Source organism: Macrosteles quadrilineatus, unplaced genomic scaffold (genome assembly GCF_028750875.1).
Source record: "Macrosteles quadrilineatus isolate MER2022 unplaced genomic scaffold, UCM_ALF_1.0 Scaffold_1__1_contigs__length_201487025, whole genome shotgun sequence".
NCBI classification, from domain to species: Eukaryota; Metazoa; Arthropoda; class Insecta; order Hemiptera; family Cicadellidae; genus Macrosteles; species Macrosteles quadrilineatus.
Genome location: NW_026542594.1, coordinates 81459052 through 81476586, shown reverse-complemented (window position 1 = coordinate 81476586; position 17535 = coordinate 81459052). Strand labels below are relative to the sequence as shown.

General features: G+C 36.5%; 2 protein-coding genes across 2 annotated transcripts in view; one reads left to right on the top strand and one right to left on the bottom strand.

Annotated features, from left to right (window-relative positions):
* LOC128998339 (uncharacterized) overlaps window positions 1–12353 on the bottom strand; it is a 53802-nt gene extending 41449 nt beyond the window's left edge. The window contains exons 1-2 of the mRNA XM_054424446.1: window positions 11945–12353; window positions 7180–7429 (exon numbers count right to left, since the gene is read on the bottom strand). Of these exons, the coding sequence (XP_054280421.1) occupies window positions 7180–7429; window positions 11945–12148 (454 nt within the window). The 5' untranslated portion in view covers window positions 12149–12353. The remainder of the gene's footprint in view (window positions 1–7179; window positions 7430–11944) is intronic.
* A 952-nt stretch (window positions 12354–13305) lies between these two features.
* Window positions 13306–13854, top strand: LOC128998329 (uncharacterized). Its single transcript, XM_054424434.1, has one exon. It carries the CDS (start codon window positions 13306–13308, stop codon window positions 13852–13854), a length of 549 nt encoding a protein of 182 aa, XP_054280409.1.
* Window positions 13855–17535: the final 3681 nt, after the last annotated feature.

Below are 17535 nucleotides of genomic sequence, written 5' to 3'. Positions count from 1 at the left end.
TTTGACATTTTGACCCGACATAATTGACTTAAAGTTCCCAGTAGAAGGACACAGGGATTGTTTATGTGTGTAAGAGATAGAGAAAGAGATCCAATGAGAGACACAGCGCTCTTTGTCAGGAGCCTTGCCTCATTAAGGGAGTTGAAGAAATGACCAGTTAAGTAAAATACTTACTGCTCTGCTGGAAAACCTACTTGGCCTCATAAAGTAGGCAGATTTATGAATACTGTACTACCAACCGTAGGCAATTGGACTTGATTTGTCCATGACACTCGTTCACTTACGCTGTATAAATTATTGTCTATGATGCAAAATACACAGAAATAATTCTAGGATATATTTGAACTAGGCTATTGTTTCTCACTTGCTCCTAGTTATACATATCAACATTAAAAACAATCCCTCACCCCGTATACAGTAAAAGCCACCACGAAAATAATGACCACTTAAACATTCGCCCATAGCGTATATAAAAGACCCAACCTAAGTGTATACGCTCCGGTAGTACCGGTACTTCTTTATCCACGTGTATTTGTCAATAGTCACTTCTGCAACATTCCCTTATAGTGTTAGTATTTAATCACTACCGAACCCCTCCCCCAGTTAACGTGTGCATCAAGATTTGTAAATTTGCCTGATGTATGAATGTAAACAAGGATGACCATGTGCCACGTACTTCTAACATACAATATACCAAGGAGTAGCAGAACCCTGGCGGATTCAACTATTGGTGGCCAACTTTACTAAATACTTAACAAAACTTTTTCGTTATTAAAAAAATTCGTTATACAAATCATTTTGATGTACTCTGCAAATGAAACATACAGAATACCGAAAAACCGTATTATAAATGTAGAATTTTACTAGTTTTGCAAGATCAGTAAACCCTTTCACTACAAACAGAGATGGATTGGGATTATTAATTAATAAACTGATAACTATAGTTCGGCCGCTTAGAAAGCGACCTCCTCCAGCATTGGTTTAGCATTAGCGCGCAGGTCGTTTTCTAAGCGGCCGAACTATAGTTGGAGTTCCAAGCAATAAATGCTCTCATATAACTAACTAGCCACTAAGTAAAACGGGTTACGTTCAAGTAAAACATATGCATTTACACTTACAAAAACCTTTTTTTCGCAGTGATTTTGTGTGTCTATCAAATAAAATAATCTATTAAACTAAGGGACCGAGTTTAAATTTGATCAATATTTTCTTTTAATATTAAAGAGAAAGACTGTTACTGTTCAAGTCGCTTAAAAATTCACGAAGACAACTAAACTTATAGGAATTGTAAATGTGTGCACTAGAACTTACTGTTGACTTTGATTACTACAGTATAGATTAAATAACTTAGCATGTCTCATCCCAAACTCTCTGCCTGTGTCAACATTCTCACCGGGACACCCGCTACGGTCTCAAGAAGCGAGCAGGAAGCGAATTTGCAATTACAAGTCCGTTTGTTGCGAAACGCGACCTTAACTGTTCATTGTTGGGCTTCGACTGAAATAGACTCCATCACTCGTGGATTTTATTGAGGAAATATGTTTGTGTTGTATTGTACGTACTAACTGCGGTATCACTAGTGTGGATGCATATCTGCATTCTGTAAGCTGCAGAAGAGGTGCAAAGAATTTTGAGTTTTACCCATTGGTTTGGAATCCATACGATTAAGCTGCAATTCGTTTCAAGTCAGCTAGAGCTAACTAAAAAGCATTTAAACCAAAGTGTTCCGTTTCTGACGAAGCCAAATAAAGTATGGGTGTAAAATGCGATATTAGTATTAAGATCATTGAAATTACTATTGATTGTAAATTTAAGAAAGTTGTACAAATAATGGAGCAACTTTCCCATCCATGGACACTCAAGTTAGATGATTTTTACGGAAATTGTGTTTCTGGTTACTATTCTGTAGTAATTCAATCACCATCGTTGAAAGAGTTCCAAAGATCTTCGGATGTGACAAGAAAAATCACCTATCATCCAGAGCTTCTTTTACATTTACCTACTGTATTACCTGACAAAAAAAATTGATTCATGTTCGATTTCTAATTTCAATTTAAGATGTATTTCACCAGTTATAATTATCTAATCCTATAAATTTTTGTCTAAGAACCCTTAGTGAAATACCGGCTTTCATTAAACTATTATATACGGTATTCAAATCTGACGAGTTTAAAGCAAACGCAAGGTGAACAACCAACATACAAATTATTTTTCATAAGGTTTTTTCTGTGATTAAAAATCAATAGCTCCAGTATTCTTCATGTTTTTTATATGTTTTAGACTCTAAATAATCAGTAACTTGTAGGCTATAATTTGAGCTGTTGTGCTGTTGATCGTTTGAATCAGCTACGTTCAAGATACTGTATTACTCAATCAAAAAAGACAAACAAGCAATCTTTATTTAAATTTTTTGACATGGAAAAATAAAACTTTTTCTATTTAGATTAATAAAAAGCTGGTACTCCAGCCCCATCTTCGAACTCTCTAAGGGTCCTCCACTTCTTTCTTGTCCTCCTGAGACACATGCTGCTGGCCCTTAACGTCGCACAGATGGTTTTCACCCTTATCCAGTTCATCACTAAACTGTAAGGTTTCTTCCATTTTTCTGTGAGGCGTTCTGCCACGGAGCACATGAAAAGAGCCCGAAATTTTAATCCCAAAAAAGGTTCACTAATCTTAAGCATGGAAAGAGCCCGGGTCTCCACAGGTACCTGAGGAGGAGGACGCTGACTATAAATTGTGTGTATATATAGTAGTGTTTTAGTAAATAGTGTTGTGTTTGGTTGGGTTAGGCTAGGTTAGGTTAAGTTAGGTTAGGTAAGTTAGGTTAGGTTAGGTTAGGTAAACAGACTATATCTTAATGTAAATATCTTTGAATAATATATTTTTTATTAATGTATCTTTTAACAGTGAATCTTTTAATATTGTAAATAATTTCATGTATTTCAACTGTGTTATTGGTTCTTCTCCTTTGAAGAGACGTTGTGAAAGTTCTAGAAAGAGCCAGGGCTCTTTTCGCACCGTCATGGGTGGGACCTTGGAGGTCCGGGCGCTTTTCAAGCGTCTGCCTGAGTTTTTGGGCTCTTTTCATGTGCGCCATTCTGCCATTGCTCTGAGCAAGGTCTGAAATTCTTTGCCTAGCATTCCGTCCACAGACGTGACTATTGGGGTGGAAGAAGCATTTCTTGTTTCTGTTATTGTCAAATATTTTTTCTTCTTCTCTCTTTCTGCATTCTCCAGAACTTTTTCGTATGGGATGTTCAAGTACGATGGAGCATCAGTGTCAACGACACGTACATCGAATAATGCTTCCGTCTGAACCTCCCATACACCCCTACAAGCCAAGTCTGCATTTAGTGCTGCAGCATCCAATGACCCTTGCTCAGAGATCATTGGTTCTCGAACACAGTTTTCCCATGCTCCATCAAGCTTCCAAGAGTATCCCTTACCTCATTATGTCTTCTTATTATCATCCCACCTGTGCGACAGTTGAGGGCATGTTCCATACTGAAGTTTTTGCCACAGCCATCACATGAAGAGGGGAGGTGTATTGGAGTTTTCCCATATATTAGTGCAAGAGCATCTCTGAACTCCAGTGGAGAAAGATCTAAATTGAGTTTTTTTTTTATGGAATACATGACAGCCATCTACTGTGTTTCGCTTTAGTATTTGCTCCTCGCAAGATAATTTTTTGTTGTTTTAGAGGAAGATTTTGAATAGTCGATTTCAAAATGTTTTCTTCTTCTAATCTTCTCTCCTCTTTCAAGTCCTTTTTTGAGATAACCAAATGTTCTTCATGTTCTTGCATGCTTATTTTCCTCTTAGTTTTTAGAGAGTCTATGATGAATTTACAGCATTTATTTGAAGCTCGGAACAATGCTTTTCCCTGAGCGGTAGGATCAACTAAACCAATTCCTCCATTTTTTACTTGCAGATGTAAAAATCATAAATTTGATTATTTCTCGGATATTATATTTACTTTAAAGCTGCGGAGAAGCATGGGTCCTCTAGATTTATTAAAATCTTAAAACAGCTAGACGTCACAAACTGTAGCATAATTTGAAAATTTATTTTTTAAATTAATGACAGCATCTATTTTTTATATTTGTATCTGATGTAAGGATATTTCATGATACGGCCTTCTAATGCTGGTAATACGAAATAGAGAACACATTAATGCATTTAGGCATTAATTTGTCAGAATTACTTAAAAATATTAATCTTTCTCAACGAGTTCTTGAACAAAGACTGTAGAATGGAATAAAACTGCCAGTATTATTCTAATGTCTGAGATAGCGATAAGGTGTATGTGGTATCGTAATAATGAATTGCTTGATAAGTTTGCATTCTGTGCAATAATTAATATCTTATCTCTAGTAATGACGTGCCCGACTCAAGTACAGCTTACTTATGCAACAAATTAACAACTAGACGCGAAATATCACAAGTTGTGTTACTTTCAAGACGAGCCTCCGCGTACGGAAAGCCTGTCGTTTTATCTGCCTTATGATGATTAAATAAAGAAATAAATAATTAGACGTACCGAAAACCACCATCAATAATAATTTTAAAATAAATTATTATTCCGCTCACGGGGAAATAATTGTGTTTGAAAATCACCTCGAATGAAACACGTTTTTGCAAAAAGTATGTAAAAATGCGTCAATATGTTAAAGCCAAGGATTACCGAGGTTTAAGTAAAGTGGTTTTGTCCTTTGCACTCAACGTCAATCTGTCCGTCTGTCAAATACCGTTCGATCTACACCCCGATGCATTAATTAAACTTAATGATTAGACTTGGTTTCCAGCTGGACGTGATTGCCGCACGTAATTTATTCAAATTGGCAAATGAAGCGCCTGGCTAGACTCGTCCAACGTCCATGTACCGGTGTAGAGGAGTGGAGAGAAGGAGGGCGGAGAGCGGTCAAACTTCGGCCTTCAGACTTGCTCACTTTCACGACAGGTCCAGGACCTATCCCAACAACGGCAACATGAACATGGCGGTGGCCGGACCATCACTAGGCTTCTACATGAACGATATATGCTACTGCATCACGCCTAGACCAGCTGGTTATCTCACAAGCAACGCCAACGTTCACTACAAGCTACATAACGAATGTCGTAGTCGGACGAATAAAAACAGTAAATAAATTAATTCTTATACTATATCTATGCAATCAGAGTTTCTTCCACTTTAGGGTCCGGGTACAACGTTATCGTATTATGTGTTTGAAATACACTGCATGCATCAAGGTGGTGAAAAATAGGTTGCCCATAATTGTTATGTAAATTTCGGCAGAATAGATATACCGGATGATCAAAGGTAATAGAGGATTTAAGAACGCTCTATTTTAGTAAGTGGTAATGATTTACATGTTTTATATTTAAGTCATTTCACGGCAAATTATGTTCACATGTACAGTTTTGTTATTTCTTGTTATCATTGTCAGTTTTATGACATAGAAAACTAATGTTTGGATACCAGCAGAAGTTGAATATAAACAATAGAAACCGGTTCACAATAGAATTGAAAAATTGTGTTGACATTTTTTACGTTTTACATACTCTACTTGAGGAGGAAGGAGACAATCTACAAAAGTTGAAGAGTGTGACGGTCGCGGGACTAGATGATGCAGTTGGTCCCATCGTTAAGATGAGGCAGTTGCAAGAAGCGTATTGATCAGCTTCTTTATTGGTTTTAGAGTTATTTCACACCCCAATCAGACCAGGACTTTATAGACCCGTTGCTGTAAATTATGATTAGCTCGTCACTCTTTTGGGCTTTGGCTTGACTCGGAGCGGCTTGTGGCTGTAGTAGGTCTATGGTCTTCTCAAGGAAGTTAAATTCCAAAAGGGTGTTATGGCTTGTTACATTTTATTCTGCTAACAGTACTCTAATGCTAATGGGGGTAAATATGACCTGTTTCAAACAGACAAATTGAGTTTCGCTTAGTTGCTGTGGTATTAAATGTATTAAATGTATGTGGTATATTGTGTATTAGGGTCGCCGAAAAAATACCAATTACAATTCTAGCAAAACGCTAAAATAATGTTATTTTGTCTAAAGGACGATTGCTTCACACGGTGCACTGATTTCGAGCAATCACTGAAGCGGCAGTAATGGGATCTCTAATCCTGTGGTGATTTTGAGCAAGGAACATACAGGGCTGGGAGGACAATGCATCTGTTCTAATTGCTAAGATATGCAACCCCTTGTCACTCTGCTAGCAACCGTAAATTCAAAAGACAAATATAATGGAAATTAACAATCCCACACAGTTGATTTGAACAAATTTAATACTGGAATAATATTTGATATGGAATAAGTCATTGATAAAATATATTATTTATTAATGAAATAAGTTAGATTCTATAACCGTTTCCGTATCAACCTAGGCTGTTATCGTGAGTTTTATGAGGATTATCTTTTAGATGTATTTTTGCAGAAAGGGTAATAACATAAAATACTCCCGACGCAGCAAACCTGCACACTGCATTTCCATTTGCCTGATTCAATTTTCACCAAAACGTCTCCTTAACAATGTTAGAAAATTGCACTATTGACAAGTTTGGAAATTTCTCGGCCAGCCCATAGGATGCGAAAGTTTTCAAGCGCATTAGACTATGGGTTGTACGTCACTTCAACCAAACATTGTTATCTTCATAAGTGTGCTATGTGAAACATACATACGATTAATGCGCAAATAAGAAACTAAGCAAACGAAGGACCACCTGGTGCGCAAAAGGTTTATTGATGATAAACTGCAACAACTTAGAGACTCAGGAATAAATTTGTTGACTTGTCAAGTGTGTAAGCCACAAGGCCAGGAAAAAAATGTAGTAGAGGCTAGTTTTATTTTAATGTTTTTTCTCATCTCCCTCTGTTTAATCATCCAAAAGAGTTCTAGGAGGACCATTTGCTCGAAATCACCAAAGGATTAGGGAACCCATTATTGCCACTTCAGTGCTTTGCTCAATTTCGTACGGTAGCTGGATTTTCGTGCTCAAAATCATTGCGCTCGCTTCACGAGTAACTATTGCGATGCTCTGATAATATTTTAGCTGAATGGTCGAAAACTGACATGCCAATAGACAGACGGTGTCAAAATCAAGGATCACACTTTCCAGATTTAAATGGTTCAATAATTTAACACAAAACTATTACTACATGCTACTCACCATTGTGTTGTCGCCTGGGTGGCGGAGTGGTGATCCGTCGCGGTGTAGAGGGAGCGGAGTTGACTGCGGCGGCGGAGGCTATGGTCGCCGCGGTGGTCGAGGCGGGGGCGGGCGAGCAGACTTCATTGTCGTGTACTGTGACTGTGGTAGATGGAGGAGTGACTTCACGTCCAGGCACTGGTAGACCCTTATTCAACCTATCTCTGTCTTGCTCCTGGGCCCTGCGTATGGCTGTCTGCTTCGCCATCACCTACGCAACACAACGTCAAAATGTGGAAATTGTAAAGATTGTTGTAAACAGTTGGTAAATTTGCTACAAAAGGGACATTTGCAAAAACTAGCAAATCTTGAAAAATATAATAGGTTGCATACATTTGTTCGTCTTCAGTTTTTAAATAGTTATAGTTGTCTAATGAGATGACTACACAATGTCCCTGGTGTGACGGCGTCGGCAACCTACGTCAATGAATCGGTCAGTAGGCTAATGACAACAAAGTGGATTGCTTACTACTAACATAATCACAATTTTAGTTACTTTCTTTCAATAACGAAGGTCAAATATAGATGAATACTTCGTATACTCTATATTGCATTGGTAACAACGCTCTTTTATGTTAATTATAACCTCTTTAGTTTGGAGCATTCGAGACACTGACTGATACCGGGAATCACGCGTAGTATTTTAAAATTGATTTTTCCACAAAATCTTTGAATTAATTCATACATCGTATTTTTTTAAGATCCAAGAATAAACATAGTGTCCATACTTGATACAATCAAGATTTTCCCTGTTACATCCCTTTTCCAGCCGCCCTACTTAACAGATTTGTACCATTAACGTGTCATTTTATTTTAAGATTATGATCAAACGGAGTTACAAATGGTAACGAAAATGGTGATTTCATTTAGGGCTTCGCCTCCTTGCGCTTAATTAGTTCTAGAGTTCAAGAGCCAGTGATGCTGACCAACTTTCTTTATAATACCTAGTTCAATTTGAAATGTAATTTGACAGCTGATGCTTCAGTTGATTTTTTAAACACAGCCAGATTGTCCTTATAAATTAGTATCTAAATAACTGTCTTAGAACATTGTAATATTTAAAAGGTAAATAGGTATTACAAATGGATTTAATGGCTTCGAACAACAAAACTGAAATACTTCTAAAATATACTATGTGACATCAAGCTGCGATCCGTTGTCGGTAAAATCGTCCACTACACAAGCTTCCCTGGTATAGCTTTTTTAGCCCAGAAGAAATACCGCCATTGACAATTTTCAAATAACGGTTATAAAAATTATAGTTTTGATGGATAAATTGAAGGAATTTGTTGCTTTATAAAAATAGTCACTACTTTGTCCAGATTAAGATAAAAGTTCATTTAAACCCCTACCTCAATATTATGGTACAGGATAAAGGAAATTTTACAGTAAAGCTGTGAAACTGCATTTTCAACGTCACTACGTCCTATAAGTCCTTTAGGATGTTATAAATGTGTAACAAGAGGTTTCAAACATTTTATCTCACCAAATCATGTCGATGAAAACTAATTCGAAGCATGAACTGTCTTGTCTAGCCAAGAACGACACGAAGTACAAATTTAGAACAATGTACAATCTAGGAGTACAAACCTAGATTATACTTTTGAATTTGTATGAAAATGGAAACGTTACAAAAATAGTTATGTACAATAACATTGTAATAGTACTAAAATACAGATATACAGATAAAGTACAGAGTACAGATACACTAAAGGATGTAAAAAACAGCAAATGTAAAATACCGCTGCAGCAAACCTGCAGATTAAGTGAATTCAATTCAACCTACAACAATTTAATTGTTATAAGAATAACATAGACATTTTAAATGTACAGTTTTTTTCGAATTTTTTAGGCTCTACACGATGGTTGTAAAAAAATTGTTTTTTTTATTTTCAGAACTCCACAACTTCCCGTTCTCATGGCCGCGATCTCGCTGGTTCGCGAAATCATCAATTTATCCCGCACTACACGTTCAAGCCAAATTAGTCAAAATCAGACAATAATTACTAGAGCTATCGTGTTCATGGACGCTCACATATATTGGAGCATTGTTGTAGTATTTAAGGTTACGGATAAGATAAAAAAAACTGTACATTTGAAGTAGGCTTACCTTATTATTTTTATGGGAAAAAAGCTCCTGAGTTGGTTTGTTTATTATTATCAAATTCGGCAACTTTATTTATTTCAAAGTATACTAATAACATAGGCCTATAACAAAAACACTTTATTCTTCCTTGTAGCAGCAAACTTAAGTAGACATGAAATATAATGTTATTTAAATAGGACAACATCATTTAATTATGTTGATTACAAATTACAAGAAATATTATGTCAATATTACTCTTTTTGGGAAAACATTAGAGGCAATTTTGTTCAAATATTTGTAGCATGAATAAATACCCCCACCTCATTAAACCTGCAGACTAGATTATTTCCATCATCATTAAATTGTCACTTAAATTTTCCCATATCTCAAATTTATTCACAATTTAATAACGTTAGGTTTAACTGGGTTTAACGACTAACGAGTAGCTACTTAGGTTTGGCTACAGGGAAGGTAATAAAGTGTGGTTTTTTTAAGTAAAATCTTGATTGTTTAGTATAAATAGATTTGTCGAGTTTGATCAATATGTTATCCATCATATACAACATTCAAACTACCAAATTTTGCTTATTCGCCGCAAGCATGGACACTTTAAATTCACAATTTTTTAATATTCTCTATAACCATTAATTGAACAAAACTCTTCAAGATACTAAATTATTGGATTTGACCTTTATAAAATTGTCTACCATTTGGAAAAGTCTATGTTTTGAGGCCCTTTAAATCGGACAATTTTTAATCTAGTTATCGTGCCAAAGGACATAATATTGATATAAATATGAACGGCTGGTTTTATTGGCCTCTGGGGACGTCAAAACGAAAGTAAATCGGTCCCGTGTTCAGGTCATAAAAGAGTTCGTCTTTTCAAGCCTTATCTTGAAATTTAAATGTTTTGTTATGTATTTTTTAATGACAACAAACATATTCAATTCTTTGTTTAATCATGTCTACAGAAAATCTCCACATTTCCTTCCCAATAATTTAAAAACCAACAATGATGATGCATTTTTTATATGAAATGTTTAATAATATGAATTATTATCAGCTAAATGCAGCTGGTGTGAGTTACAAATAAAACTCTTGTTAAACTAAAATGCCTATTAACGAAGTTTCTTTTCGTCGTAGCAACGTATTTGTTTCTAAAACAATGTGAGCTGATTAATTATCCTTTACGAAGACATTTTGAGATAGTTGTTTCAAAACGTAAACTATTAAAAATGTCCATAACACGATATTTTTCTAGTGACATGACAAAATACTGTTCAATACTTTTTTATTGGATCTCTGGTCATATAAACTACCGGACCGGCTGTAATTGATTGTCTTCTATACGCTAAAACATCGTTGATGGCTAGTGTTATAGAAAGTATGTGCAGGATATAATCGTGAACGACTACAATCAACTGCGATGTAATACATTAATAAACACTAGTTCAAGAAACTGATCATAAACGTTGCACAATGTTTTTATAACTATTTACGGTAGTTATTTTGTTATCATATATTTATCAAATTGACAATTTAGTTGTTTTTAAAACGTTTACCAAGTATCTTACTCCGTAGGCAAATTATAATATATATTTTTAAATAGTCTACGTAAAAAAACACTTGATATCACCACTCGCCGGGCCCAACAATAGTAAACGACGAGCGGTCACAGGGCAGACCAAACTTTTAAATGACAATTTAAATACAGGAAATAAGAATTTTGTTTTGATTTAACTATTACATTTTTGGCACTTCAAAAATAATTTAAAACAGGACGCCAACTTGTCTACAACAATTGTTATAGGGCCCACAATATATAGTACATACATACATACACACATTTATTTAAATGACGAATAAAATAAACCTTTACACTCAGTAAAACTTTATGCATTTCTAATATGCCAAATCATAATTGTAAATAATTTGAACACACTTATAACATAGACATTGCCCATTATGGAAGTTCACAGAAGCTAAATGACATGACAGATTACTTTTGATTTAAAATCACTGATAAAATAAAATTTAAAATTGAACTTATTTTATATTTTATAAAGGATTGTTTCTTGTAGTTATTTGGGAATGCAATAATATAGACCTACCTGTCGACATGTTTACCATCAAAACCAATAACATTACGAATAAGTTCGTTTCGTGATTCATTTCATATCTAAGAAATATCGAAAAAAATATTTTACATCACTATTGCTGTATTAGACCACAGTCAGACTTAAATTAATTGTTGACCAAACAAAATTAAGAATTGGCATTTATTCAGTATTGTACAGTAAATCTTAGTCACATATACTAAAAAGTCGATAATTTTTTAATTGTATATGTTAATAACTCGAGTATGATGGTAAATTTGTATTATTATTCTTACAATATAGTGGCATACGACTATTAACTTTTGTTCGGAATGTTCATTGTTAAAGCAACAATCAAAGTTTCGGCTGTTCGTGTCACCGTGGGCCTGCGCAATAACTTCCGCGTCGCGCGAACATTCAAAATACAGTTCATCTGAAAACTTTTGATTCGCGGTACAGACAAACTTGTTAATAGACAACTATACTACTTTATAAAACGTAGGCCTAATGTTAGTTCTTAGTGTACGCTGTGGTTGAGGCTTACCTTTTGTCGCTCGGCGGTGAGTATGCATTTGTCACACTTGCAGTGCATGTACTTGCAGTAGCGCTTGTGGCCCTTGAGCTGCACAATGATCTCATGGTTCCTACAGCGAGCGCAGTTGGGTGCTGTACGAGAGTTCTGTCCACCGGGGTGACTATGCCCGTGAGACGAGAGGTCCAGTTCCGTGTAGTTGTTGTTGCCTCCCATCGGCTCGCACTCGCACAGCACGCTGATAACTGATAACTGATTACAATTGTCGAGTCGTCGACTGCACTTGCACTACTGAGTGAACCGTTAAGCGCATCAGAGTGAGTGCACTGTGCAGCGGTGGAGGGGCGGTGGTGGCGCGCCGTGTGGCGGACTCGCCAACTGCGACTCCGGTTTACGACTTCCCCCGGCGAGACTGGTCGTAAACATCAAACTGTCACTCCGATAGACTTTAAAAATCGCAAAACCCTCCTCCTTCAGTCACGTGATCTCGTTGCACGGCCCACTGTGACGTCACGTTGCAATAAACGCTGCACCGACGCCGCCGCCGCCGCCGCACCGCGCCGCCCTCCTAGACTCTGCCGCTCCTCGTCATACGAGTAGTATAGCCTTCACGCCGTAGTTTGCGCCTTTCTGACAATGTCAATAACAATTAAAACATAATAATTTATCTACAGTACATATCATGGATTTGGGCTTATCTCTAGGACAAAAATAAACACTTTATACTACTTACATTCGGCGTTTTAAATAAATAAAACAATAAAACTACTCAATCATGCCATTGGACTCGGTAAAGTAAAGAATGTTGAAGATATAATAAAAGTCCACAACCAATCAACAAGGTTTTCTTAAAAGTAAAATTGTTCAACTTGTTTGCAGCCTAAATCATTACCCACTCACTATGTTGTACAATATAGGTTAAATCTTTAATAAGTTTGTCGTTTGTTTGTTATAAAATACAACTTATTTTCATTCGTTATCGTGGTTATCAACCCACAACGAAGCCGCTGCAACATTATCTTTCGCTGCGATAGCCGGGTCTTGATAGTAAAGTATGTTGTAGGTCTACAAATCTATCAGTTGGAAAACTTAGCAAGCTTGTGGCGTCAACTTAGCCACATCTGTGTTGCCTTTAGTCTATACTTTATTTTAATAATTATTATTTAACAACTGTTGCTGGCTTTTGTTAAAATGTTTAGTTTTGACTATGTTATGATTTGACACACTTCATCATTCATTTGTAAATAAAACTTTTATCAAGATACTCGTTCATATAGTGGTGATATTGTTTCATATAGACTAAACATCGCTATATATTGGTGACCCAGAACAACGACAACAAGCAGCACGACATTCCTTCATCAATATTACCAATGTCGCTAGAAGAAATCGAAGCTCAATTGGCGAATCTACGAGAGCAACAAAATGAACTTTCCCCCAACGTTCAGCAACGCAACGACCCTGGTAATGTATCAGTGAATCGAGTTGCAGTAAAGCTTCCACCATTCTGGGCCGATCGACCAAGTCTATGGTTTGCTCAGGTAGATTCCCAGTTCGCCATCTCAGGCATCACAAGCGATGACACTCGGTTCCACTACGTCGTTTCTCAGCTTGAAACACGTTACGCAGTGGAAGTAGAGGACATCATCACAAATCCGCCTGCAACGAATCGTTACGCGGTACTTCGTTCGAAGCTTATAGAAAGACTGTCTACTAGTGAAGAAGAATGCGTTCGCCAGTTGATCAGTGATGAAGATATCGGAGATCGCAAGCCATCGCAGTTCTTACGCCACCTACGTACTCTGATTGGTCCAGCCCAACTACAGGACAACATTCTTCGAGCACTCTGGCTACGTCGTCTCCCTGTTAACATTCAAGCGATTCTCACAGCTCAAAATGAACTTAATCAACTCAACTTCTGAGCAGAGCATCAAACATTTTGCAAGAGCTATATGCAATGCACGAGTGGTCAAAGGTCAGACCAAGGTTACAAAATTATCAATGACAAATAAAATACAGGAAATATAAGAATTTTATTTCTATTTCATTATCATATTTTTGGCGCACGACTTCCAGGATAAATCATTTATATCTCCAGATTTTCGTTGTTCTTGAGGTGACGCAAAATAAAAATACCACAACTAAGTTTCTTTGAAATGTGTTTGAAATGGTCATGAAAATGGGGTGGCGGAATTGTACCCCCCTGGAATTGTACCCCTGCTGGTTAGTGACGTCACGATGACGTCTCATTTTCTCGACCAAAACGGCGTGTACGGGGTGGAATTTTACCCCCCTCATAGAACTTTAATATTGTTATGCACGAGTGGTTCGATTAAATCCACTGGCATCTAAAATACTGTACGGGCCGGAATTGTACCCCCCTGGAATTGTACCCCCCAGTTAAAACTCACGCTTATTTGGTCAGTGTACGGGGTGGAATTGTACCCCCGTCAGTCTAGTCTTTCTTATAGAACCGGAATTTTACACCCTTGGAATTGTACCCCCTCGTGTCCGCAGAAGATAGTGTACGATCCGGAATTGTACCCCCCTGGAATTCTACCCCCCACAATTTGACTCAGACCTCTTCATGCACTGAAATTATAATGGACTTGATTGTAATACCTTAATAATATGTGATGTTGAATTCAAACTGAAAACTAAGTAAACTCAAAATAAAAATAAGTTAAATCCAATGTTGGTCTTAGTAGTGTGTCAAATCTTTAACTAAAAGCTTTATTCCTTTAGGCTAGTAAAAAATTGTTTAATCACCATCGGCGCCCTAGTTTTGAATATTATGTTTAGGAGCTTATCTATTGTGATTATCACGTAAAATCAAAACAGTATTTAGGTTGGAAATTATAGGTGAATCACACGAGTGTGATTTTATCATCACATTGCCAAGTTACGTCTGATTTCCAAAGCCAATATCGGTGAAACACGTTTATGTTTTAGTAGCTGAAGAAAGAATTCAAATGGAATTAATGTTATTTATATGCTTAAAAATCGATCCAACATATTTCACTTTAGAAGGCATTCACTACTATTTAATTTTAACTAGTAGTGGTCGAAAACTCGACCAAAAACATGTAACGTACACGTATTGGAGTATTGGATACTGAGGTAGACTATATGGACCAGCTGTCACTATTTTTTTATTATAATTATAAAACATGTAGTTGTGTGAGCCATTCACCGAAAGCATGTCTTAAATTTTATTTTCTACCTTATATTTTGTTGCTGACAAAGTTGATGGGTCATAACAGTTGCTATATCTCATTCAAACAGTTTGACTTGGTAAACACCATTGTGTATTCGACAGAAATTTAGTCATTTAGATCAGCGCAGTCTGTTGGTGGTGATGGAATTTAAAGGTCCAGGCTTCTCTATTTTCATCCCACACTGTAAATAAAACATGTGATTTGAATTTCTTCCATTTGTTTTGATTTTCTGTTTATATTTCGTTGTTATTTCGTTACCAGCATGGCAACCCATAAAGCCCATGTTAAATTTTCAAAATTTCAAATTAATTTTATGTGCTTATATTTGAGCTTTTTTTAATTTTTAAAAGGATTCTGCACTTCTACAGGAAAATATCTTTCTAGAGGTATGCGTAGATTTTCCCTGTGATGCACACGAGCTGAGAAAAAAGGTTTTAAAGAAACATGCTTGTCTATCTTCTTCTAATATATAAAATTCTCGTGTCACAGTGTTTGTCTGCAAACTCCTCCGGAACGACTTCACCGATCGTTATGAAATTTGGTGTGTAAATTCTGTAGGTATGCGAATCGGACGTAAACTATTTCCCGTTTCGAAATTCTTAAAAGGGCTCCGCCCCAGTGGCTCTGGAGTTTCCCATGTTAACCTTATGAGAAATGGAATTAATGAATCTTAACAGCTGTTTCAATTAAACAAGTTGGTTCTGTTCTATGATGTTCAATAGCTTTAAAGTTACAAGGATTACCAACAGGGTGCAGCACTATTATTTCTTTTACATTTATGACAACAGCTAATTTGCAACCAAAAGGTGAGTGAGCGTAGCGAACGAACTTCAACTTGGAGGCGAGTGAGCGTAGCGAACGAGCTAACCTGAAGGCAAGTGAGCGCAGCGAACGAGCTCCAACCTAAAGGTGAGTGAGCGTAGCGAACGAGCTCCAACCCAAAGGTGAGTGAGCGTAGCGAACGAACTTCAACCAGGACGTGATTGAGCGATGCGAACGAGATCATCTTGAAAATTAAACGTAACGTTACTTTCTTTCCATCGGTCTGTCTTAGGGGAAACCTATAACTTCGGCGATACGAAGTTCGCCGGGTCAGCTAGTTAATATATAGATAGATAGATGATACCACTTAAGTTTATTGAAAGTCGTTTGAAGATGTTACTTATAGGGGGAGGGGGTACAATTCCACCTCGTACACATTTGGTTATCAGATGGGGGGTACAATTCCAGGAGGTACAATTCCACACCGTCCATAAATAATTTGATGTTGGCAGGGGGTACAATTCCGGGGGGTACAATTCCAGAGGGTACAAATCCGGGCCGTACATCTCCTGCTCTTTTTAATTTGTAATACAATCATCCGGTTCACTGATCACTTGCCCACATTAAATATATTAGATTATGTTAAAATCAAAGTGTACGGGGTGGAATTGTATCCCCCTAGGCGTGACGTCAAAATGACGTCGACAATCAATGGGGGGTACAATTCCAGGGGGGTACAATTCCGGCGACCCATTAAAAATTATGTCTCTCGACTAAGGTCAATCCAAGGAACTTGACATTCGGTGTAGGGAGAACTTCAGTTTCATCCAGGTAAAGACTAAAATCAGTATTCAATCGATTTGATAAACGAAACTGAATGAGTTTGGTTTTGAGTAAGCTGTCGCTAAACCACTGAATTACAACTGTTTGCAAAGACAATCTAAATATGCTGATAGAAACACATGGCTTTACTCCAGGATCTTAAACAGAGGAAGTTTTCTTTCATTCCAGCCTAAAACGAAAAAATACTACTGTATATGCTAATACCGTAATATAAACAAGTGGTTGTTACGAATTAATATTACTTAAATAACTTGCTCCATCTCCTTTTGAAAACCCATTCGGTTAGTATTCGAATCGTGACAAATAATCGCCATCTTTTTAGTAAACATAAACAACATTTGCATATTTAAATTTGTAAATTGTAAATTTAAGACTCCCATGCTATTCTTATTAATAAGTTAACTGTTGTAGTTTGCTTGTTTATAGATTTTTTATGATCAAACTTGGAAAATTAGTTTTTCTTATACGACGTTATTGATATTTTACTAAAAAAACACTATACTACCCTCCCTGTAGCAGCAAACCTAGGTACCTGTTAAACCTAATTTTATTTATATACATTTAATAAAACATCCAATCAAATGGAAATTTGCTGAGTCTGCTGGTTAGCTGTGGCGGAGTTGTTTTACTCATAAAATGAAGTTAAATTTTAAGATTTTATAGTATCACACTATTTAACTAAATGAAAATAATATCCGGTATGAAAGTAACCGTCGATTTCCATGGGTTTCGCCTATTTTTGATAAATAGAAAAACTAAGAATACTTAACCACAAAATAA

Excerpts from the sequence above, each read along its gene's own strand:
- LOC128998329 (XM_054424434.1), top strand. The coding sequence starts at position 13,306 with ATGTCGCTAGAAGAAATCGAAGCTCAATTGGCGAATCTACGAGAGCAA.